At 42.8% G+C, this 26,450-nt stretch overlaps 1 protein-coding gene across 3 annotated transcripts; it reads right to left on the bottom strand.

Moving 5' to 3' along the window:
- Positions 1-724: 724 nt before the first annotated feature.
- On the bottom strand, positions 725-26,450 carry LOC146682367 (CD209 antigen-like protein A). 3 transcript variants are annotated; one of them, XM_085445601.1, is made up of 7 exons: positions 22,298-26,450; positions 21,856-21,972; positions 18,887-18,925; positions 18,703-18,807; positions 3,255-3,394; positions 2,672-2,778; positions 725-1,943 (listed from the first exon to the last, which is right to left on the bottom strand). In XM_085445601.1, the coding sequence occupies exons 1-7, from the start codon at positions 22,452-22,454 to the stop codon at positions 1,823-1,825; spliced, it is 786 nt and encodes a 261-aa protein (XP_085301727.1). In that variant the 5' UTR covers positions 22,455-26,450; the 3' UTR covers positions 725-1,822. The 3 variants fall into 3 exon arrangements, with proteins under 3 accessions (XP_085301727.1, XP_085301728.1, XP_085301726.1); XM_085445602.1 differs by lacking the exons at positions 18,703-18,807; positions 18,887-18,925; positions 21,856-21,972; positions 22,298-26,450 and adding exons at positions 3,488-3,541; positions 3,664-3,711; positions 11,721-11,831; positions 12,408-12,642; XM_085445600.1 differs by lacking the exons at positions 725-1,943; positions 2,672-2,778; positions 3,255-3,394 and adding exons at positions 14,933-15,310; positions 16,039-16,145; positions 17,632-17,771.

Below are 26,450 nucleotides of genomic sequence, written 5' to 3'. Positions count from 1 at the left end.
GTCACATCCTGTTTATCACAGTTAAAATAAATAACACTCTTATGAGAAATACAATTGTCTGGTGTAAACAGTATATGGTGTTAAATAGACCTACACTACTGTACTTTAATGTCGGTCATAAGGGTGGTACTTCAAGAGCCATATTTTACGAGGGGGTATTTATTGTGAAAAGTTTGAGAACCACTGATCTAAGACACAGACTTGACTCAACAAAATACCATTTATGTTAATTGCCATTTTTATTGTATTATTTATCTATTTTAAATGTAGGGGTACATTTAAGAGTTCAGGCTTTTTAAATCTGACATTGCTTCCATTCCTGTCAGTATTAATATTTCATGCCAATATTACATAAAACTGTTCGGGCAGCACACAACCAGAGTTTGCTGTAGTGCAAAAGCAACAGTACAAATTTGAGCTCAGTTCAGACTAGATGCTGCCTTACTGTACCATCTTGTGGTTCAAAGTGGTATTACATGAGGGAATCAGATTTCAACATGATTACTTTACTACTTTACTTTACATCAGAAATCAATATTCTTCACTAATTCACACAATTGAAATTTGCCAAACATGCTTTTTCTGCATTTCAATCTGTTTTAAAGTTCCTAATTTGTAACTATAAAAAGAAGCAGCTACTTTCAGCCGTTTGAGAGAAACTGAAGAAGACATTTACTGAAGTTTTAGGACCAACAGGCTGATGAATAAACCAAGTAAAGCAAAGTAAAGACAAGCTGCACTTTGACTTTTATTAGAACAATTTGCTGGAACTACAGAGTAATGAAGTACTTCAAGGTTTTGTGTGGATGACTTCCAACCTTACTGTACAGCACAGAGCACAGAGGGACAATATATGTAATCAATATATGATGCAGAATGAACAAGTAAAGACTGTAAGCTGAGTCTGAGGCTCATGCAGGACATTTCATAGTGAGGTGTCTTTGGTTGGATTATTCAAACATTTACATCATGTCATGTTTCGGCTGTGTGGCAGGCAGGAGAGGACCCAAACGCAAACTCACGGGGACAGAACTTGAACTCAAAAGCACAGCTTTAATTGCTGGAAAAATAGAACACAGGCAATGCAAAACTAAACTGGGAAAGCTAATCATAAAGTATACCAGGAGACACGGGGAGAATCACACACAGCATGAGGGAGACTGCGACCCTGACAAAGAGAAACACAGGGCTTAAATACACAGAGGGATAACGAGGGAACAAGACACAGAAGGAGAGCACAGCTGGGAGTAATCACGCTGGACGAGACAAGGGAAGCAAAACTAGAAACACTCACATGAGACATGGACCTTCAAAGTAAAACAGGAAACACACTGACTGAACTCTAAACATGCAAACTTAACAGCAACTGAGAAGACAGAATATAGGGACCAGAAACATGGTACAAAGAGGTCACAGTAGACACATTGAACACAGGGAAGCCATATTACAAAGCCAAAGAACTAAACCTATGATAACCATAACTGAGACCTAGGGAAACAAGAAACAGTACAACAAAGGACTCAAAACATAATCCATAATATAAAAACACGAGATCTCTTCAAAATAAAACAGGAAACATGAGAGGCAGACATGACAACATAAGACAACAGACATGAAACACACGAAGGGCAAGGGAGACTTCACAGGGGTTGAAAACACAAAGGGGAGCTAATAAGCAAATGAACAAAGGAAACCTAAAAAGCTTAAACATACACTATGAACATCAAAAGAACTAAAACTGAAAACACTGGGTCATAAGACCCAGGATCGTGACACAGAATGGCCAGCACTTAATCATCAGTGACACATCAAAGCACCAAACTCATTTCTCACAGATGAAGGTCATTGAATAAGAATAATAAGACGGCATCCATCTCCCATCACTGTCACAGCAGACTCCAAAGTGACCATATTTGGCATTCCCATGTCTTTCTGCCCAGAACCTGTCAGAGAGATCAAATCTGATATGAAACTGGACTAAACTCATAACTATTGTCACATTCATATAAATATGCGTCTCTTTTGGAATATTTCCAATATTTGCTGTATTTCTTTCCCAGGTTTCTCGCCCACTTTCCCTCCTTTAGACTTTTCTCTGAGAATCATCATGCACACTAAAACAGCTTTCAAGCTTTGATGAATATGAAATCTTCCTGCTGTAAAAATGGAGAATAAAAAGAAGTCAGAGCTGACTTTCTGCTGTTTGAAACTGTTTTGTCAGCTGTTTACAGACATCACTTTGAAATGTGTGTCTATCAGGTCATATTTACTGAAGCTTCTTCCTTCATATGTTCTGAAGTTTTACAAACACCAAAGAAGAAGAGACAGGAATTCTCTGAAACACTTTTTGTTCTGTGAGAAAAGAAACATTACAGCACAAAAACATGAAGACAAATTGAACAAAGTGAAATGTGTCGGTCGCTGCTTTGAATATGTTTCAATCCTGATTCCTTCAAACTGACTTGTTGTAACTGAACGTCATCACAGACTGCAGATGAAGAGAGTTCAAGCACAGCTGTTCATTCAAAGGAGGATTTCTGCTTTTCTTTACATTCAGTTTGTGGGGCTGTTGGAAAATAGCTCAGCTCATGTATTGCTGATCTATCTTCCAAAACATCAGTGTTTCACTTCTAAATAATAACTCTGGAATAGAAACAAACTAATGTCTCACGTTTCTGTCAGCGCTGATCCGTCCACCCATTCCCATTTAGATCTTCCTGATGTGTATTTAACATACAGACCAATCCAGGACTCTCCTCCAAATTTACTGACAAATTCCTGTTTGAGAAGAGACACAAATATTGTCTCCAGTCATAATTCAGCACTTCTGTTGTAGTGACATCATCTTGTGAACATGTCTGAAGGAAGAATAACTGTGATGAAACGTTTCTTCCATTGTGCAGAAATCAGAAAGAGCCAAAGAATCGATGAATATCAGCTCCTCCTGTAGCTCAGTCAGTGTTGCAGTGGAATCAGTGTTAACAAATCATTTGATTCAGTTGGATTGAATCAGAAAAATAATCTGGATTATGAGGATTTCTCTCATTTTATAACATTTCTGTGTAAATTAAATGTTTGTCAAATGTGTAAAAACTTTACGTTTGAATGTGTCTGCAACAAAAAAGGAGAATCCAAGAAATCCATCAGAGTGGAGACAGGAAGCAGGTCACAGACTGACAGCAGGTCAAAGACACAAGTAACAGATGACTGTCAGCTCCATCAAAGATCACACAGACATGAACAAACACACCCACCTGTTCCTCTTTGCTGTTTATCATCACCAGATCAGCTCCTTTATCCTGACAGGCTCTCATGCTGTCAGACCAAGTTTTCTTCTCAGTGGATTTAAAGTAACAGCTGCTTCCAAATCTCATCCATCGATCGGGACACTTCTCTTAAAGTCAAACACGTTTTAAAGGCGGTATTTATTTACTGCTCATAGTTTTTGTTGTGTAATAAAGATTTTTAGTTTTTAACAGCTTGTTACCTTTGATCTTCTCCTTTAGCAACTTGATTTCTTGCTGTAGTTGAATTATTTTTGCTGCATGTTGAGAACAAACATAATTATAATAAAATAAAAATAAAACAGGAATAAAAAAGGAAAAATGACTGCAAAGTTAGTTCATGAATATTTATTTATATTTGTTTTGAAATATTTCTTACTTGAACAATTAGCCTGGAGATGCTCTTTTTCCAAAGTGACTAAAATATCTGGTTAGAAACAAAACAGGAAACTGATTTAAAGTTTAAAGCATTTTATCAATGAAGTTTTTATTATTCCCATCACATGAATGGAACTAACACATGCTGAGCTGCATGCTGCTCATCCGTTGGGCATCTTTCTTTGCCTTTAGACAACAATTCTGATGGCAAAAGAGCCAAACGGGACAGGCAAAAAAAATAAAAAAAATAAAAATAAACAACCTTAAGAAGATGTGGAGGAACGACATCACAGTTGGTTTCATACTGGTAACCAATTTCTCAAGAGAGGAAAGGGAAATAAGCTCTAAGTGATCAAAGACAGCCAGGCAGGGGAGCAAGATGGACCGATGATGGGAGGCAAGAGAAATACAAGCTCCGTGTTAACAAAATTATCAGAGTTCTCTGTAAGCTTTCAGAGGGACGTGGGCATTAAAAGCAGTGTTAATGTATTATAAAGGACAAGGGGGTTGTGAGCGTTAGCAGCAATGATGTCGGAAAAATGTTTTGCTCTTGCAGTTTCCACAGCTCTTTGAAAACAACACCAGCTCTCAGTCTCAGAAGAGACTTGCAGTTTGTCCATCTTCAACTTTCATTTCTCCTGCACTCCCATCTGGTGGCACGGGTATGATCACTTAACCAAGGGTCTGATCTGGGCTTTGATCGCCTGGTTTTAATTGGAGCCACAGAATTTACAACAGTATTATGGCGTACGGCACAAGGAATTAAATTACAGGGAAAGCTCCTCAGTGCTGGAAGACACAGAGGGCTGCAAGTCTAAATTATTAAAAACAGTGGAGACATGAGCAGCCGTTGAAGAGTAAAAACATGTCAGCACCGAGCAAGAGCAAAGAGTTTGAATAAATTAGAAATGGGTAAACCTTAAGATAAAGCAAGATCCAGTGTGTGGGTACATTCATGGGTCGGGCCGTTCACCAACTGAGTGAGGCCAAAGGAGTCCAATAAGTCTAAGAAGTCTTTTACCAGAGGCTTTCCAGAGTAGCACATGTGAATTTTAACTCCGCCTAACAATTAAAACTTGCTCATATTTTGACATAATTTCATCCAAGAAGTCTGAAAATTCCCACAAAAAATCTTTGTTGTATACTTTGGTGACCAATAGATCGCTGTGCACAGCAGCGGACGGAAGAGTCTCAACTCGTAAAAGGCTCGGTTCAAAGCTGCAGAAAACAGTCGGCAAAACTCCTCCATGACCCAAGGACCTCAGAGTATTAAAGTATGAGTGACAGTGGGGTAATAATTCTGAAAAAACACTGGACTCACCCGGAGAGGTCTGTGTTTAAGTAACACTGAGAAGGTCCAAACTCTGGGACATGAAACATTCCTTAAGGATAAAAGTTTTATTCACGATGGACCTTAAATTCACCAGACCTATTCTAATGGGCACCACGTCTGTAGAAGCAGCAGTGGGAGAAGTAGGTGAAATCTGTGCATGATGCCGCAGATACCCAAGGTTGACACCAGGTGAAGGGGACCGGGTCCAAAAGGGTCCAGGGAACACCAAGATGTAAAAAGTCTAGGACCCTCACCAGCCGCTCGCCACGACATCAGTGGCGCCTTCTCCAGCGAGATGGTTGTGGTTCTTGGCAAAGGTAAGCTGGTACTCCAGCCAAGAGCAGGGGTAAGAAATCAAGTCTTTCTTGATGGCAGTGCAGAAATTTTGCAGTAGACGGATGAAGGGAGGAGAGAGCTTGGCAATCATAGATTACTAATAAGCTGACATGATGAAAGATGCACAGGACTAACAACAGAGAGAGCAGTAGATAACTCGTCACACACACTGGGCCATCTCTTAACCGCTCAATCAATCAGTGCATTCAATGCTAAGTAAGAGACTCATGAAATACTAGAAGCTCAGTCAGCAAAACAAACTTGTTGGTCAGGCTGTACCACACAGCAGCTCATATTACTGATCAGAGAATTCTATTTAAAATGCATTTAAATAGAATCCACTAAAAGCCATTTATGAAGAGGGAAACTAATCTCAGTGTCATGGTCCTGGGCCATGTGGGCCCAGTATTCTTAGTTCCTTGTATTTTTGTATTTCGTTCCTTATTTAGACCATGTTTTCTGAGTTGCCCTGTTGTGTTGTTCCCTAAGTGTTTTCCCTTCATGGCTTTTACCCCCTGTGTGCCCCTCTGCGTATCTGTGAGCCCTCGTCTCTCCTTATGTTTTATTCCATGTTTCCCCTGCCCTTTATGTCTAAGTTCTCCCCGTGCTCTCTCTCCCCCCTGTGTGCCCTCTATGTATTTATGAGCCCTCGTCTCCCTTTGTGGTTGTTTCATGTTTCCCCAGCCTGTTATGTCTGTGTTTTCCCCGTGCTCTCTCTCCTCCTGTCTGAACCTCTGTGCCTGTACCCGTCAGTGTTATGTTCACCCCGCCCTGTCTCGTTATGGTTATCTGTGTCACCTGTGTTCCCCGTGTGTTCCCACTTTCCTCGTTAACCCTCTGTGTATTTCTGTCTGCGTCTTCCTCTGTTCGGCGTCGCGTTCTCCCTCATGTTGTGTGTAATTCTCCCCGTGGTTCGGTTCCTTGTACAGTTCATGCTTTAGTTTTCCCAGTTTTAGTTTATTCTGTATTGCTTCCCGTGGCCAGCAATAAAGCTGTGTTTTTTGAGTTTATCCCCGTGTCTGTGAACATGCATCTTGGGTCCTTCCCCTGCCTGCCACACAACGTATCATGACAGAAGAACGCGACCACAACATGGACCCAGCAGTTCACAACCCCTCCGCGGACCTCCAGGACGACACGAGCATGTCGGACCCAGCGACTCCTGGCAGAGACGTAATCCAAGCGGTGGAGTCGTTATGCTACCAGTGGAGCCGAAGCTCTAGTGAGGAGGAGAGGGAGGAGTTACTTTACTCGTTGGGGACAAGCGTCACGGTTTTTCCCTGGTTATGGGAGGCGCTACCCCCTCTGATCTCGGACTTCCTCCGCACCATCCTCCCAGCCTGCCCTCGGCATCATCAGCGGTCCGGTGTGCGGACTGCGTCACCACAGCCCCGTGGCCGCGCAGCCTCCCCTCCGCCTGCTGTAAGCATACAAGTCGGCACGCTGAAGTTCGCCACGGCACCACACTCCTCTACGCTGGCGCCGTCCCTCTACTCGCCGGTTTCCACTTCGCCGTCGCAGCTCAGTCGTTCACCCTCACCGCCTCGACCGACCTACCCGTCTTCCGCTTCCTATCTGGCACGGATGTGGTCAGAAGACGAGGAGCCGGTCGCCACAGAAATCAAAGTTTCATCCACGACCACCTCAAAGAGGAAGCGGCGTTCGCGTCGCCGTCGCCCAGCGCTACGGCATGTTTCGCCCTCCAACGAGCCACACGAGGATGCGGGGGAGGTCATGGATTTCGACCTGGAGGAGCGGCAGCGTGCAGCATGCGCTCAACTGGATGAAGAGCTCCGGTGGAAGCCGTGGCTAGCTCCTGACTATGAGGAGATCTTCCGGGGAACCCGCCTGGCTCTCGGGGGTCCCCTGAGCTTCCAGGAACTCTCATCTACCGCTCCATCAGCACCCAGTTCACCAGCCTCTGCGACGCCGCCCGGCGCGCATGAAGCGCCGTTGTCTGGTTCATCGGGAGCTGCAGTCAAGAAGAAACGGCGTTCGCGTCCCCGTCGCGCTGCGCGACAACCGGAGGTGAGTGAACGCACTCTCCCATCACCAGCCTCCGTTGAAGCCGTAGAAGAGGAACTAGATTCAAGTTTACAGATTCAAGGGTCACCATTAAAGGAGACACATAGTGTGGAGGCGGCGGACTCCAGTACTGTGACTGATGTGGTCAGTTCGTCTGGCTTCCATGAACAGGGAGTAAGACCCACACAGACTGTAAATCCCAGCACTGGAGAACCTCAGCCTGTGTTCTCGTCACCGCCACCGGAACAGGAGTTTGACGGTCCAGCCTCTGAGCCGACCGGGGAATCCCCTGTTCCGTGTTTTTCTTGCAGCGAAAACAATGACACTATTTCAGAGACAGCCAGTGCTAACTGTAAGCTGAGTAATACAGTGCTAACCGGGCCGCCGCCCAGAGATTTTGCCCCGAAGACACCCGTAGACAGACCTAGTGATTTGGCAGGGACCTCTGGTGTAATACTTAGAGGGAGGGAGACCTCCACAGACCTAAAAGCTAATTGTGTGACAAGAGGGGGGGAGGAATTTCCTCCGTTGTCCGTTGCTTCGCCTGGGGTTCCATCTAAAGCTGAGTTGCCTGTGGCTAACGCCTCCTTTCCTGAGTCTGCTCTGCTCACCCACGAGGTGCTTAAAGTAGACACTTGTGCTTTCACAGCGAGTGAGGACTTTTTAGAGGAGGGTCATGTCGCAGAGCATATAAGAACGGAGGGTGAGACGAGGTGTGATCATGTTTTGCCTGCTGCTCCTGTGTCCAATGAACTTAAAAATAAGAATGCTGGTCATGACCTCATGTTGGGACTTAAAGGTGACAACAGGGATTCTAATCAGGGTAACACGAACTGTGAAATGTCCCCACCTAAATTCTGTTTTCCCCACAGTCGTGAGCAGGGTGTTTTTGGACTGTTTACCTCCATCCCTGCCGCCTCTACTCAGAGGATTGAGTCTGAGACCAGGGGATACAATTTCACTATTAATGACCATGTAGCGTCTCCTCACGGAGTTACTTTGACACAGTTCTCCGAGGTTTCTGTGAGCACATTATCGGACAGGGTTTTGAGTCCCAGGGTTAATGTTAACACCAGCACACAGCCGGAAATGTCACCCGTCTCGGCTATGGTTGCTAGCACAGCATTATCCGTACCCATTTCACCATACACTCTACATAACACCCTTGAGTTACAGTCCACCTCTAGCGTGGTCCCAAGTCAATGTACCACTTACCGCTATCAGACTGGTCAATTCTCATCACCCAGATCCATATCTGAATATCTCATGTTCACCCAGGGACTTCCCCCTGGAGGTTTAAGTCATGTTTTTGTGGGTAATATAGTAATCCTTGTTTTCCCTGTGGCTGACCCTGCTTACCTGTGCCATAACGTTATGTCATTGATTGAGTCTGAAGGGCGGAATGTAGACACAGGGCTTTCTGTTTCTGAACCTATTATGTCAACTAACATGAGTCTTGCAGTGACTGGGCTGGTCTCTGCCTCAAGACATCTCACACCTGTTTGTTTCTGGACTGATACCTATAAGATGTCATGTGAACGCAGCCGGCCTATTGCCTCGTCAGCTGGAGGGCCCGAGGAGCCCGTCCAGCCTCCTGTCTCCGCTGGAGGGTCCGAGGGGCCCGTTCAGCCTCCTGTCTCCACTGGAGGGTCCGAGGGGCCCGTTCAGCCTCCTGTCTCCGCTGGAGGGTCCGAGGGGCCCGTTCAGCCTCCTGTCTCCGCTGGAGGGTCCGAGGGGCCCGTTCAGCCTCATGCCTCGTCAGCTGGAGGGCCCGAGGAGCCTGTCCAGCCGCCACCTGCGGCCGCCTCGTCGTCGCCTGGTCCTGCTTCAGCCTGTGCTTCGTCTGCTGCAGCTCCAGCCTCAGAGTCTTCGTCTTCTGCAGCTCCAGCCTCAGAGTCTTCGTCTTCGTCTGCTGCAGCTCCAGCCTCAGAGTCTTCGTCCTCGTCTGCTGCAGCTCCAGCCTCAGAGTCTTCGTCTTCGTCTGCTGCAGCTCCAGCCTCAGAGTCTTCGTCCTCGTCTGCTGCAGCTCCAGCCTCAGAGTCTTCGTCCTCGTCTGCTGCAGCTCCAGCCTCAGAGTCTTCGTCCTCGTCTGGCCCAGCCTCAGAGTCTTCGTCCTCGTCTGGCCCAGCTCCAACTTTGGCTTCTGCTCCTCCTGGTCCAGCCTCAGCCTCTGCAGCGACGCCTGGTCCGGTCCCCGCATCGCCATCGGCTGGTCCTGCCTCGTCTGGTCCTGTGCCCACCAGGCCATGGCCAGCACGCCTGAGACTGGAGAGCCGCCGCTGCCTTCCGCGCGGTCGGCCCCCTGAACTGCTCCGTCGTCTCCTTCGCCGCCGCCGCTGCCTTCCGCGCGGTCGGCCCCCTGAACTGCTCCGTCGTCTCCCTCGCCGCCGCCGCTGCCTTCCGCGCGGCCGGCCCCCTGAACTGCTCCGTCGTCTCCCTCGCCGCCGCCGCCGCCGCTGCCTTCCGCGCGGCCGGCCTCCTGAACTGCTCCGTCGTCTCCCTCGCCGCCGCCGCTGCCTTCCGCGCGGCCGGCCTCCGGACCAACTCTGTCACCTGTGCCACCCGCCTGGTCGGCCCCCCGACCGTGTGACCCGTGAACTCTTGTGCCTGTGGGCTCTGGGTCGGCCCCCTGAACCTTATTTGGACTAGTCATGTGCTCCTGTGTTTTCTGTTGTTTGTTTTGTTTCCCGTTCTGGTCCCTCCATCCTGGTCCCCCGCCTCCCGCCCTGGGTGGGTTGTTTTCTGTTTTTGTTTTTGTTTCTCGGGTTTGGGCTGTCGGGAGCCAGCCCTTTAGGGGGGGGGGTGATGTCATGGTCCTGGGCCATGTGGGCCCAGTATTCTTAGTTCCTTGTATTTTTGTATTTCGTTCCTTATTTAGACCATGTTTTCTGAGTTGCCCTGTTGTGTTGTTCCCTAAGTGTTTTCCCTTCATGGCTTTTACCCCCTGTGTGCCCCTCTGCGTATCTGTGAGCCCTCGTCTCTCCTTATGTTTTATTCCATGTTTCCCCTGCCCTTTATGTCTAAGTTCTCCCCGTGCTCTCTCTCCCCCCCCTGTGTGCCCTCTATGTATTTATGAGCCCTCGTCTCCCTTTGTGGTTGTTTCATGTTTCCCCAGCCCGTTATGTCTGTGTTTTCCCCGTGCTCTCTCTCCTCCTGTCTGAACCTCTGTGCCTGTACCCGTCAGTGTTATGTTCACCCCGCCCTGTCTCGTTATGGTTATCTGTGTCACCTGTGTTCCCCGTGTGTTCCCACTTTCCTCGTTAACCCTCTGTGTATTTCTGTCTGCGTCTTCCTCTGTTCGGCGTCGCGTTCTCCCTCATGTTGTGTGTAATTCTCCCCGTGGTTCGGTTCCTTGTACAGTTCATGCTTTAGTTTTCCCAGTTTTAGTTTATTCTGTATTGCTTCCCGTGGCCAGCAATAAAGCTGTGTTTTTTGAGTTTATCCCCGTGTCTGTGAACCTGCATCTTGGGTCCTTCCCCTGCCTGCCACACAACGTATCATGACACTCAGAGACCAAAACTCATTTTGTCCTGAATGGAAACATGCTTTTAATGCTGGAAAGGTGCTCATCATAACATGGTAGTCTGTGGGGACTGACTCGCTTTCAGAATCAGCCTTTAGTGGTCATTAAAGGAACTGCAGTTTTTGGATCTGTGCTGGCTTTCTGTTTCTTATCTGTTTCAGACAGGAAATGGCTTTGAGGAAGTGACAGCATGCAAAGAAACACAGGCCTATAAATGAATGTGATTAATATGAGTGATAACCTCCAGTGTGCTGAACGCTAGACGGAGAATTCCCTTTTCTTTATATTTGTAAAGCCCATTAGACTATCAAACAATTTGCGAGGCAAGAATAAATTATTTTTCATTGTTCAACCAAAGAGGAGCTCTTAAAGAGAGAGAGGAAAAACACATTCACACCTCAGTCTCACGGTGCATACAAACCAGGAAATGCTTTTTAAAGGGCAACACTGTTTTGCCTTATAGAGAAACTGTGTCATAGCTTTCATCACATATGCCTTAAATAAAGTTACATTTGGGATCAGCATTGATTACTTTACTAATGAAGGCTGAAAACTTTCCTTTTCATTCTTCTTCTTGCAGACCTTTCTATTTAAAAACAATAAAAAGAAAAGAAAACAATAATAAATAAACAATAAAACACTACTGGTCATATTTGACACTACTGGTCAAATATGACCAGTAGTGTCAAATATCACCCATTTCCCGTGTAGAGGGGGAGCAGGTGACTGCTTCTAACTAAAATATGAATAAGAATAGGAGCCAAACAAAAGCAAGTCTACATCAACATCTAATCTGTAAAATATTACATCCACCAGGCTATATTTTAATAAAATTACTCACATCGTGTGGTGATTCCAGACAGAATCAAAAGATACAGCAGCCCAAGATTCACTTCAAAAGCTCTGAACCATCTTCTTTTCACAGCTAAAAGCTTCATCTGGATGTTTAATTCTACAGAGACAAAATTGAGATTTAATTATTGTATTTTAATTAATACGTCGTAATCAGACTGCACTCATCTTGAGAATGAGCTGAACAAGTTCATCATGTTAGTGTCATATTTACAGGAGATTGTTTAACATATAGAAAACAGAGAAACAGTGTTTGAGAAGGAGAAATATTTCTAGGTGATTCTTAGAGCATGTGGGCCAGAAAAAGGCCAGTATATCTGTCAGTATGGTCGAAAATAAGCTTAAAAATACAATTAGCTCTGTAGACATGAAGACCACTCTCGAGTTGTTTCCTGTGGTTTCACTTGCACCACACAGTGTCTAAGAAGACTTCCTTGTTTTTAATATTTCTACCTTTGCCTCGGATCTGTCAGATAAGAGTCTTGTGGAACTTCCCTCCTTTTCTGTAATTTTTTGACGACTGAACAGTTTTTAAACATATTAAACCAACTTAAATTCCCTCATATTCAGTTTTATTTATATAGCGCAGAATCGCAACAACAGTTGGCTCAAGGCACTTTGTTTTGTGAGGTCAAGACCTTGCAATAGTACAATAGTTTATTTATTTCCTGCTTACCAGCTGCCTGCAGCCCAACATCAGGATGTTGTTCTCCATCATCTAGCATCTCAACCTCACTGTGCTCTTGCTCTCGTCCATCACTGTCGATCCTTCTGCTGTATTTCACTCTAAAATCGGCTGCAGTCTGACTGTCTGCAGACATCTTGGTGGGTGAAAGTATTTGAGCAGCTTTCACTGTCTGTTTCTGTCAGTCAGGCAGGTTTTAATCATCAGCATCAAACAGGAAGTAGCAGCAGACCAAACCACAAACAAAGAGAGGCTAACTTCATTGTACTTTACAATGTGGTTCGCAGACCTTTGAGTGAGAGCACATGTCAAATAAAAAACAAACAAACATTGTCTGTCATTTTTACTGGCTGTTGCAACACGGAACTTTGAAACTAACAGAAATACATACATGTACAAACAAGAATACCTTTGTCTTGAATTAGTACATACTGTGAATAGACAGAAGCACACCAATTTCAGAGTTTTTCCAACACGGGAACACCTCACATGTCTAACAGAGCTTCAGTGAGACAAAGGAGATTCTTTCAGCTAGTGGCCAACTGAAGAATGCCCTCAACTCATTTTAAATCTGTGTTTCATGCCATTGGTGTTTACTTCCTCATGCAGTTTGAAAAATTTCACTTTCTTCACAAAAACCAGAGGTCATATGGCACTTTTCCTACTCGAGCTTTTACATCAAATCAAACAGTGTGACAGTGCGTGATCATATAGATAAAGGTAGGCCTGTTTGAGGAGTGATTTGAACTGGAGATCAGCAAACAGCCGGAAAGAGTGAGGCTGTGCATATATGTGGCAGAAATGAGCTTCCTTCATAGATTGGTGGCCATGATGTTTCAAAGAACCGGAGGGTAAGTAAATGGCAGACAGAAATGAGGCAGTTTGAATCTTCTTGTGTCTCACACATGTGCAGGACTGGAACGTAAGTGTTTTGGGCCGTTTCAATATGGACGCACAACTCTGTGAAAACACTGAAAACGCTGGTGTGGACGCGGAGCATTTTCAGAGAAAAACGCCGTTTTTAAATCTATCCGGGCTAGTGTGGACGTAACCGAAATCCTGAGCTGGCTTGGTATCACCTCTGTGTCACCTGAAAGAAGTGACCCCTCTGCGATCTGAACCTAGATAAGCTGCTGATTAACCTTTTCTGTGTACATTCCTTTACATTAGTGCATTTTGTATTTGATCAAGAGTTTAGATTTAGATTATTGACAAAAAATCACTACACCCACATCATAAAGTAACAGATACATGCCCAGTATATTCATTGTATCATCTAAGACAGTGGTGCTCAAACTGTTGTACATGTACCACTGGCCATACATGGGCTCCCTCTAGTGGTATGTGGGGAGTCTCCAAATGTTTAAGATTAAATAAGATACCGTGTTCAGGATGAACGCCAACTTTTTCCACTCAGTAACTGATGGTTAGGGACAAATGCAATGACATGGCAGGATGCTGTAAACGGACCAAACTTCCATCCATAATACGAGGTTAGTCATCAATACACTGCTACATGGGCTGGGCTGTAGTTTTAAAAACTGAGCTTTAAAATGAACAGTGGTAATAAAAACCGAGAGAGGCCAACAGTGATCACTGATTGTTTTTAGGGGCTTGTTCAGATTAAATTAAACAAGATACAAAGCATTAAAATCTGTTAAAAAAAAAAAAAAGCCTTGATGAATTCAGAGTAGTTTCGACCCAGTAGCAGGGTTCATAGGTCATCACCTAAAGACCGGACATCCCACCTGCTGTGAATGTTTTAATGCAGTACAGTTGTTATCATTATGAGTTGTCACATCCTGTTTATCACAGTTAAAATAAATAACACTCTTATGAGAAATACAATTGTCTGGTGTAAGCAGTATATGGTGTTAAATAGACCTACACTACTGTACTTTAATGTCGGTCATAAGGGTGGTACTTCAAGAGCCATATTTTACGAGGGGGTATTTATTGTGAAAGGTTTGAGAACCACTGATCTAAGACACAGACTTGACTCAACAAAATACAATTTATGTTAATTGCCATTTTTATTGTATTATTTATCTATTTTAAATGTAGGGGTACATTTAAGAGTTCAGGCTTTTTAAATCTGACATTGCTTCCATTCCTGTCAGTATTAATATTTCATGCCAATATTACATAAAACTGTTCGGGCAGCACACAACCAGAGTTTGCTGTAGTGCAAAAGCAACAGTACAAATTTGAGCTCAGTTCAGACTAGATGCTGCCTTACTGTACCATCTTGTGGTTCAAAGTGGTATTACATGAGGGTGTAGGCCCAGATTTCAACATGATTACTTTACTATTGCATCAGAAATCAATATTCTTCACTAATTCACACAATTGAAATTTGCCGAACATGCTTTTTCTGCATTTCAATCTGTTTTAAAGTTCCTAATTTGTAACTATAAAAAGCAGCAGCTACTTTCAGCTGTTTGAGAGAAACTGAAGAAGACATTTACTGAAGTTTTAGGACCAACAGGCTGATGAATAAACCAAGTAAAGCAAAGTAAAGACAAGCTGCACTTTGACTTTTATTAGAACAATTTGCTGGAACTACAGAGTAATGAAGTACTTCAAGGTTTTGTGTGGATGACTTCCAACCTTACTGTACAGCACAGAGCACAGAGGGACAATATATGTAATCAATATATGATGCAGAATGAACAAGTAAAGACTGTAAGCTGAGTCTGAGGCTCATGCAGGACATTTCATAGTGAGGTGTCTTTGGTTGGATTATTCAAACATTTACATCAAAGCACCAAACTCATTTCTCACAGATGAAGGTCTTTGATTCATGATCATATGACCCCGTCCATTTCCTATTATTGTCACAGCAGACTCCACGGTATCCAGAATAAGGATCTGACCATGCTTCTGCCCAGAACCTGTCAGAGAGATCAAATCTGATATGAAACTGGACTAAACTCATAACTATTGTCACATTCATATAAATATGCGTCTCTTTTGGAATATTTCCAATATTTGCTGTATTTCTTTCCCAGGTTTCTCGCCCACTTTCCCTCCTTTAGACTTTTCTCTGAGAATCATCATGCACACTAAAACAGCTTTCAAGCTTTGATGAATATGAAATCTTCCTGCTGTAAAAATGGAGAATAAAAAGAAGTCAGAGCTGACTTTCTGCTGTTTGAAACTGTTTTGTCAGCTGTTTACAGACATCACTTTGAAATGTGTGTCTATCAGGTCATATTTACTGAAGCTTCTTCCTTCATATGTTCTGAAGTTTTACAAACACCAAAGAAGAAGAGACAGGAATTCTCTGAAACACTTTTTGTTCTGTGAGAAAAGAAACATTACAGCACAAAAACATGAAGACAAATTGAACAAAGTGAAATGTGTCGGTCGCTGCTTTGAACATGTTTCAATCCTGATTCCTTCAAACTGACTTGTTGTAACTGAACGTCATCACAGACTGCAGATGAAGAGAGTTCAAGCACAGCTGTTCATTCAAAGGAGGATTTCTGCTTTTCTTTACATTCAGTTTGTGGGGCTGTTGGAAAATAGCTCAACTCATGTATTGCTGATCTATCTTCCAAAACATCAGTGTTTCACTTCTAAATAATAACTCTGGAATAGAAACAAACTAATGTCTCACGTTTCTGTCAGCGCTGATCCGTCCACCCATTCCCATTTAGATCCTCCTGATGTCTGTTTGGATCTCAGACCAATCCAGGACTCTCCTCCAAATTTACTGACAAATTCCTGTTTGAGAAGAGACACAAATATTGTCTCCAGTCATAATTCAGCACTTCTGTTGTAGTGACAGCATCTTGTGAACATGTCTGAAGGAAGAATAACTGTGATGAAACTTTTCTTCCATTGTGCAGAAATCAGAAAGAGCCAAAGAATCGATGAATATCAGCTCCTCCTGTCGCTCAGTCAGTGTTGCAGTGGAATCAGTGTTAACAAATCATTTGATTCAGTTGGATTTACCGTATTTTTCACACCATAAGGCGCACCAGATTATAAGGTGAAAACAAAACAGTCAGATAAGTCATATTTTACTCAACTTATTCTTCTTGCTTCCTCCACTTCCCTACCATTGATTCATTAATGCTGAATTCTCTGCAGCTGCTCTGTTCCCATGTTGTTGCAGTATGTTAATGACTAACCTCGTATTGTGGATGGATTATCTCAGTTGTTCTCCTGACTGCAGTTTGTTCCGTTTACATCATCCTCCCATGTAATTGCATTTGTCCCTAACCATCAGGAACCTTCACGTTAACTTTTGTCCAGCGTTTATCCTCCAGCTTCACTGTGCTAATGTTATGCTAATGTAGCTGTTTTGCTAGCGATCACGTAGCACATCATTATATACCAGCTAGCCCAACTTCAGTAACCCTACAAACGTCACTGCTGTTTAGTTTTCTGTCTTCATTTATGTTGGAAGTGATAGCAGAGCTGTACGTTTGAATTATTTCAGAAATCTCTCAGTCAGAACATGCTATATCATGTTTAGGTGGAAACTAGTGAGCTAACTCCCTGCTAACTTCTAACTCTGTTAAATGTAATAAATTCTGTTTTCATGGATGCCTGGATGTTAAACTTAATTGTTGCACCTGGTAAAGCAGCAACACTGATCATTTTATTAAAGATGAAAGAATTTAGACAGTTTTTAACTCTCAGTGATGCTGCAGTGTTCGTTTGACTTTGGGACCTGAAGGCGACGGAGTTTTGGACCCAGATTACTCCGTGAGGCTCCTGACTACGGCAGCCGTAATGCTCCAACAATCCATCAAACAGTGCGCCTTCATAGCTTACCAAAGTCACACTAAAACATTTTTTGACAGATTTCTGTGCGCCCTGTACCACATAAAATTGGTTCGAGGTCAGTGAGCACAACCAGAATTCATACATAAGGCGGACTGTCGATTTTGGAGAAAATGAAGGGATTTTAAGTGCGCCTTATAGTGTGGAAAATATAGTAATCAGAAAAAAAATCTGGATTATGAAGATTGCTCTGATTTTATACAATTTCTGTGTAATTAAAATTTTTGCTTCGAATTTGTCAAATGTGCAAAAACTTTACATTTGAATGTGAGTGTCTGTAACAAAAATGGAGAATCCAAGAAATCCATCAGAGTGGAGACAGGAAGCAGGTCACAGACTGACAGCAGGTCAAAAACACAAGTAACAGATCACTGTCAACTCCATCAAAGATCACACAGACATGAACAAACACACCCACCTGTTCCTCTTTGCTGTTTATCATCACCAGATCAGCTCCTTTATCCTGACAGGCTCTCCTGCTCTCAGACCAAGTTTTGTTCTCAGTGGATTTAAAGTAACAGCTGCTTCCAAATCTCGTCCATCGATCAGGACACTTCTCTTAAAGTCAAACACATGTTTTAAAGACAGATTTTGTGTCCTGTTGTATCACATTAATCTTTGGTCCCTGTCATTTTCCCTGTAAATGCTTCATTTGTCTGTTTATATTAAATCCTCTATCAGGAATTTAGGTGTCACTTTTGACTCGACTCTCGCGTTGGATGGTCATTGAAATCTCTGGTTTGGTCTTGTTTTTAATCATTTAAGAAATGTGGCTCTGAGCTGGAGATTGTTATGCATGCATTTCTTCACGGTTGGACTAATGTAACTCGCTGTTTATGTGTCTAAGCAAAGGTTCTGTGGACAGTCTGCAGGTTGTGCAAAACGCTGCAGACAGACGTTTGACAAAACCTTCCTAGTATTCACATGTGACACTGTTGCTCGGTTACACTGACTTCCTGTTGAATTTAGAGGCCATTTTAAGATCCTGATCTTGACATACAGAGCTGTGCATGGACTGGCACCAGCCTAAATCTCTGATCTGCTACAGCACTATGTCCCCAGAAGGTCCCTAGGGTCATCTGATCAGGGCTTACTTGCTATGAAAAATATTAAGAGGGTGAGGCACAGGGTGGTAGAGCTTTTGCCACTGTGTCCCCTCAGCTGTGGAACTCTCTCCCCCAAACATTAACAACTGTGGACTCAGTAGTTGATTTTAAAAAAACTCAGAACTGCTTTTGGTTAATTTTTGCCTGTTTTATATTGTCTTTTTAAAAAGAAAAAACTTTTCATGACTTGTTATCTTATGTGCAGCACTTAGTTTATTATTTTTATTATTATTAAACTCAGGTTTTCTCTCTTATTCATAAACTTACATTTATACAGAAAAACTGTTACACAGCATCAAACATTTAGGATTCAAAACAAAGACACAATCAGGTTATCACTGTGTAACACTGATGTTTTCTATCAGTTATTCAAACTTTATTACCTTCTATCTTCTCCTTCAGCTTCTTCACTTCTTCCTGTAGCTGACTGTGGTTTTTACTCAGTTCATCATAACGGCTCTGTAACTGAGTCAGGCTGGTTTTTGTGCCTTTAGAGTAAAAAGATTCAAATTAAGTTAAAATGTTCTACAAATATATCTGTGATATAAGAACTTGGTGTTTGCTTACCTTGAAGTTCATCCTGCAGCTCACTCTTGTTCAAAGCATCTGAAATAGTTCAGTGAAATCAAAATAAAATAAAATGAGTGAAACATTGAACAGAAATAATCTTCTTCCTCTGCTTTGTCAAATATATCAATAAGAGTCAGAAACTTGCAGCCATTGCTCTTTAACATGTCCTGTGGGTGGAGGTGTTAGAACTACAGGAAATCTGATGAGCTAAATACGTATCAACTGTGAACAAAAACCACTGACAAGATTCAGAATAATTGTGCTTCAGTGTGGAGGAAGAAGGTGAAGAGTCAAACAGCATTTCTACACCTGTAGTCAGAGATGTTATGTAGGGCTTTGGAACGTGATGTCACGGGGGTGGGCGTGGAAAGGATTTTGTCCCGATCCGCCATTTTGGGGGTCTAAACAAAGCGCAAGCGAAAAAGTAGTCACACACAACAGTTCGTTCTTGCTGTGTGGTCCGCTGCAATGTTCAATCGCACAACCGGCAAGAGAATAAGCTTGAAAATGGTTTATCTTTTCATTCTTTCCCAACCTGGAAGCAACATGAAGCAGCTCGTGTGTCGATGTTACCAAACGAAGGCGTGTAGCCTGGATAGCAGCCGTGAGCTGATATCCAGTTCTCTTCCATCTCCAAATATCTGTTGGTTCTAAATCTGGTAAGTTCTAAATATGGTCATATCACTCTTTATAGCCTATTAGTTTTATTTTTGATGCGCTCTGAGCTCATAGCAAATTAGAACAAACATCCTACTGAGTGATTTTGCAGAACTACCTTCTATTTATAGAGTTGCTAATTATTTGGCATTATTGCAGCAAACCAGCCAATGAAATGGATGAAACATCGTGACTGAGTTCCAGCGCTACACAAGGAACCTGCTTCAAACATACCACCATGCCAATCAGATTACTTCTTCCATGTGAGGGTGAAGAGGTGACCCTTCAGGATAAGATGGTGAAGGTTTGCTGCGTTTGGTGAACAGTGTGATAATAAAACCAGGGAAAATGAAACCTGCTCCTGTTAAATATTCTTTAGTCTTTTGCTGTATAAATAGCTGTATTTTTTCAAAAGATACAGTAAATAAATTAATGTTAGTAGTGGGTGATATCATGTAAACACTGTCATGATTTTGTGTAAACATTTTGTCATTTGTAAACTGTAAATGACATGGATTCTACATGTAATGTGATGTTCTATAAAGTGGTTTTAATTTAAAAAAAAAAAAGAGGCAAAAATTAGTTTGTTTCTTTATTCAACTTTTGAACAGCGGGACTCAGTCAGTACATATTCAGTAAATGCAAATTATTTACACGGCAGTGCACTACAGGCATAAATCTAGACCCCTAGATAAAACATTATGGCATTATAGCAGTGACGACTCCTCCACAGTAGCAGGTGGGATTTTTCTGTTTTGAGGCTCCTTTTCCCCGTCACTACAGATGGTCTGTTTATGTTTTGATCAAGAGCCTTTTTTGGGCAGCTGAAGAGGAGAAGTCTATCTTATGGCCAACCTCTGGCTGTATCTTGGTCATATTACCCAGCAAAACCCAGTATGCAGGTTCATCTGTAACAGTCCTTGTGCCACGGATCAACACTGTTGCTTCTACTTTAAACAGAAGAGCAGTGACGTGGGTGCAGGTCTCCGTGACTCCGGCCTTACAGGGGCAGTGGGCGACTTCAACCTTCCCTGTGATGCTCACAGTGACCCATGGCTGCAATGCTGGTTCATTCAGTCTTTGAGAGTGCAGGACCTGAAACACACACAGACAAAGTTCATTTAAAGACAAGAACTATGAGCCAAGGCCGACACAAATGTGTTTAATCTACTTTATCATAAATGTAACAAAGTGTTTAGAAAGTTAGCACATACATGTCATTTTTCATTTCTTTATGTGTCCATCGCTGCAGGTTATAGTGTAAATCTGCCTGTTCTGTCAGAAACCTGCCTGCAGAAAATGAACCTAAAGGATGTAATGCAAGGATGTCATCACTTTAGAGATGGAGAAAGCATAAATTGACAGTTATGAATCACTTAATATGATATGAGATTCTGCAGGTCATTAATCAATGTATAAAACTAAAATAAAATGTATTTTAGTGACACAAGATACAAATATGGAAGCAAGATGTATAATTAGGATTATTTATAATAAATATGAATAAATCATTGCAATTTCTTTAACCATAAAGAATAACTAAATCCTTCAGGACAATGTCTCATCAATGCACTGAACTCACTATGTTATCCCTCTAACAGCCTCCACATGTTCTCACTGTAATTTCCCCTCATGAATGAATTTATGCTGCACTAATGTGAATGTTTGCAGGAAAATCAAACGCATTTCACTCGCAGTACTCGAGCTGACTTACCTTTGTTTGAATGACGACTTGTACGCGCTGACTCCACAGATAAGGTATGAACTATGTCAGGCTACGTCAGTAGCGGTTGGTCTCCAGAGTTTCTACTCCACTGCCGTATTTCATACGGGTCCACATTTCCAATGCAGGCTCTTTTCTGCAAGTACAGCTGCTTCGCCTCTGGACGCAATCGGTCTCTATACAGTCCGTTCTCTTTTGAGCTGCTTTTAAGCATCTTGTAATCGTCGTTCCAACAGTGTGTTTGTTTTGATTCGTAGACCCCGAAAATGGTGCCGCGCTCCCACAATGCATTGCGGCGTGACGTCAACTCCAAAGCCCTACATGCTTTGAAAGAATAGATTCTGACTCATGTGACATGTGCCTGTTCTCACTGAAAATATGTCTTTTTGCATTCAGTCAAAGCTGCTCTGAGGCTTCAACACTTCCTCATATCAAAGGTGTTTCCATGTGATCAGGTACTTCCTGTATTTGCTGTGGCAGAAGGACACGTTCTGGTTGTGAAGCTGCATGTTTGTTGGCTGCTGGGATTCAGTATCAGTCATACATTCATTTGCAGGAGAAGTTCAGAGGTTGTATCTTATCTTACAGCATATGGACAGGATGATGATCCCAGCTAACATCAGGAGGCACAGCACTCTTAGACCCAGTGTAGCACATCTGAAAGAGCCCTTCAGGACTGAAGGAGGATTCAGAGTCTGTGGTCCTGTTAGAAAGCAGTGTGGATGTTGGTCTGTGCTTATTTCCTGTCACTCTGTGTTTAATAGACCTGTGGTTGTGGTTGTATCAACTTAGCTTCATAAAAGGGTCAGTTGCCAAAAAACAAGGAAATATAACATCTGCGCTGTAACTAAAGTGCCTGAATCAATTTGCTGTTCACAGAGCTCTACAAACCAACGTGGGAAAAAAACGTAAACTACAAAGGTTCATACAGCACATGGAGAAACAGATGTTTGATGAGCTGCAGTTATTTGGCATTAAAAGCTGACTGTAACAAACTGGAAGTACATTTATTTGTATAATTGACTTACCTCCTTCCTGCGACTGAAAATGATCATAACTATCTCTGATCTCATCTGTACTCTCGTAGGTATCCACCTCCCTCTGCTCCCACTCTACTCCGTCCTCCTTTCTGCTGTATCTCACCTTCTTTGATAGATCTGGTTCAGCATAAATATCTGAGGACATCGTGAGAGGACTGAGACAGCTGAGCAGAAGCTGCACTTACAGAGTTTAAACTATACTTTAACAGTTCTGCAGTACTAACCCTTGTATATATGGTGCTATGCTGTACTGTTCTTGTCCAGCCTTCTGTCTGCTTTCAGACAGGAAGAAACTCTGAGGAAGTGACATCATGCAAAGGACCACAGACCAACACTTTCATTTGATTGCATAAAAACCTCGAGTGTGCTTGAACACACAAATGGAACATTTCATGGTATTTATATTTGCAAAGCCCCTCAGAAACATGTGAAAACATTTGCATGAAACAGGAATAAATGCATTTTCTTTGTTTAACAAAAGGTGAGCTTGTGGTGAAAAAAAAACACACATACGTCATGCTCACACATGTGCACCTCATGTGCACAAAGCAGGAAATGTCTCTTTGTCAGTAATACGTTTTTCTATTTCCTGATAGAAAACAAACTGTTAAACTGTTTAAGATTTCATGTGACTAAAGTTACCAAGTTGTTTTTAAAGTATACGATCATTTTTTAGCTCGTAAATTAACATCAAAATGAAACTTATGCACAAGTTCAGTAAGGAAGATCTATGGCCTCACATCTGTCCACTGCCAGGCGCTGCTGACTAAATCTAAGCTTTATCACTTCCACTTTCCCACACTGTCAAGCTGTTTGTGTTATCACTGGTCTAGTCCAATGACCTTTTCCTGGCCTTCTCCAGGCCAATCAGCATTCATGCCACGTACAGCAGCGCAAACAAATTCATCCATCCCTGGGCTTCCATGTGTCTTTAATGTTTGCAGAAGAGTATTGCCAGGGTAAAATCCAATTTCAGTTGTCTCTGGCTGTCATTCTTTTTTCTCTCGCTATTTAACAGTCATCTAAGTGTGCCTGGAATTTTCTCCAGTTAACAATAAATCCAGGCACAGTATATTTCAAATCAGTTTATACTTGCCTCTCTCAGCTACTCCACATCACAAGCTCAAATTCCCAGTCTGATCTCTCAGCCCGCGTATTCCAGCAGCTCAGTTATTCAGTCATGCATGTTAATTAATTATCTTCCATCCATCCATCCATCCATTCACTTCCGCTTATCCTTTTCAGGGTCGCAGTGGGCGCTGGAGCCTATCCCAGCTGTCGTAGGGCGAGAGGCGGGGTACACCCTGGACAGGTCGGCAGTTTGTCGCAGGGCCAACACACAGGGACAGACAACCATTCGCACTCACATTCACTCGCACATTCACACCTAATGGCAATTTGGATTATCCAATTAACCTATCCCCATCTGCATAACTACAGAAAACGAAAAAAAATTAAAATTATACAAGAAAATTGTAAAATAATCAATGCCAGTGTTTCTGACACTTTTAGACGAGTAAACATGTCCCGGGTCAAATTGACCCAGGAACATAATTGGTGTTCCTGGACACCAACATAACTGGAGGGTAAAGTTCCGCTCTTGTTTTCTATGCTGCGGTTCCAGCAAAGACGAAACAGCCGGGTCACTGGACTCGCTGCTCCTGTGTCAGCGCACAGCAGGCACACTTTGCTCCCCCTCCCCCCTCTTGTGTTTAGATGTTGCGCCGTGACGTGACGTGACTTAAGACGCTTTGGGGGTTGTTAAGTTGTTTACATATTATTTATATTTTCACCAGTTGTTATTTTTGTTGTTGAGAATTTTAATTGTAATTTCTGTATTATAGTTTCTCAACAGTACTTGTTTGTTTTAATTTTTTACTGTTTTTTGCACACTTTTTATGTAAGATCTTTCTAAAAGAAAAAAAAAAGGAAATAAATAAATAAAAATTGGTAACTATAAACCACCAAGGCTGTGAGCCCCGACCAAACCTACTCTCCACTCCGCAAACAGGCGAGAGAAGTGACCCGAACGATCGGCGCCCCATGCTCCGACCCAGGGAAGTGTCCACTCTGGCGATCACGCACGCATCAAGCGGCGCTGGTGACGAGGTGGTTCCCCGAGCCCTCACCTCAGCATGCCACCCTCGGGCGTGGTAGGACCCCCACACACCTCGACCTCTGTCTCCAGCTTGGGAGGTCCCACCCTTACAATAATCACACGGTTGCTGTAACACTACATTCAATGTCTGCAGTTCTCCCACTGCCAGCCGTACACTTTACCACCAAAAACAACAACACAAGCAGAGCACAGTCCTGGGTTTTAACTATTTAATAATAAAAAAAACGCAACATCACAAAAAACACTTGAGGTCATGAAAATTTATTGAGATTTAGCAATTCAAAGAGCATCCACCTTATTTTCGATATCAGCAATACTGGCCCATATTTACTTGGTATTGGATCGATACCAAAATATGTAGTATCGCACACCACTAATGGCAGTCCATTCTCCCTGCAGCACGGAGTACACTGCCCATGAGGCTGCATTCTTTAGAGCTATGCCTTCATATTAAATCATTTTTTAATAATAATTGTTACAAATATTTCATCACTTCATTATGCGGGCCGCAAGATTGAGGCCCAGGGATTAGAGCCTGCTAATACGTCTTTTGTTTGGGTTTCCACCGGCGTGGAATTACCAAAAAATAGAGAGGGCATAGCATAACATATGAAACAGGAAAAGGCCGCCATGTTATCCATTTATTTCAACAAAGCAACTGTACTCTGAATATCACTTTCTTCAAGGGAAACTGTAACGGAATACAGTTACTCATATTTTGTATTTTAAATATGCAACACTGGTACATGTACTCCGTTACTCCGCAACACAACAAAGAACACAAGGAAAAATGCAGACAATAAACATACACTAGGGCGAACGAGGCAAAAGGCCATAGATGCGAACACAGCTGAACATAATCTAACTAATGAGACTGGGAAGCAAAACCGAACAAGATGCACACAGGACAAGAGACAAGAGAGAACTAGTGAGAGAAACAGAGACACGACTGGGGAACAGGCCAATCAACATGGAGACAAGACTGACTTCACAGAGAGATACTAACACAGGAAGAGGGCGGGGACACAGAGGGGGAATGATAACAGAAAACCTGAGGCTAGATAACAAACTAAGACCTGGGACACAAACAGAGACACAACAATCATGACCAAAACTTCACCTCAGAACATGAAATGAACCAGAATCAGACGTCAAACACAAACGCTGGCTCACAGACCAGGACCATGAGCCTCCACACAGAAAGACTCCACCCAAAGCAGGAACTCTCTTTCTGAGAAGTGATGGTGCTCACCACTGCAGCACCACGCTGCCCTGTTAGTTTCTGTGCTGGTAAAAATAAAGATGAATAAATAGTTCACTCTGACATATTTCCTGTGTCACAAATACTTCTTCTCTCTGCTGCTTCGATGTACTTACAGTTTGTAGAAGGCAGCGTCTAACAAATATCATGGTCCTGAGTCTGGGTATTCAATGTTTATGTTTTGATTATTTTCTATTCTGTGATTTTAGTCTGGTTTTTTTTCATGGTTTAGTCTTTTGCATTTTCTAGCTCTCTAAGTCCTTCAGTGTTTTGTGATTTTGAGTTCTTAGGGTTTGCTCCTGTGCCTCCCATATTTAGTTATTTGTTCTTATTGAGATGACATTATACAATCCTGCAAGAGTGGTTGGTTGCCTGGACTCACGAAATTTACAAGGTCACACGGGATTTTCCAAAGGAAAATCACTGGAATTATAAGAGGCAGACAACTATACACACACCACATGTGTTTGCTGTTTATATTTGGTTCAACCTGTCAAGGACAAAAACGTAATGAAAATTCTGCATCAAGCCTTGTAATCGTAGCTTTCCTAATTTTGGTAAGTCTGGGTTGACAGCAAGGTGGTGCCGTAGTTAACGTTGTTTCCTTCCAGCAAAAAGGTCCTGGGTTCAAATCCCCTGGGTTCTCTCTTGGTACTCAGGAGTCCTTCCACATTTGAAGTCATGTAGTTATTAGGGTTAGGTTAACTGAAGATTCTAAACTATGTGTGAATGTGAGTGCAAATGTGATAGCCCTGCCTCTA

This window comes from Copadichromis virginalis, linkage group LG22, assembly GCF_057382275.1.
Source record: "Copadichromis virginalis isolate Kocher_CV1m ecotype Utaka linkage group LG22, C_Virginalis_male_GT1.1, whole genome shotgun sequence".
Taxonomy (NCBI): Eukaryota; Metazoa; Chordata; class Actinopteri; order Cichliformes; family Cichlidae; genus Copadichromis; species Copadichromis virginalis.
This window is presented reverse-complemented; position numbering and strand designations above follow the sequence as displayed.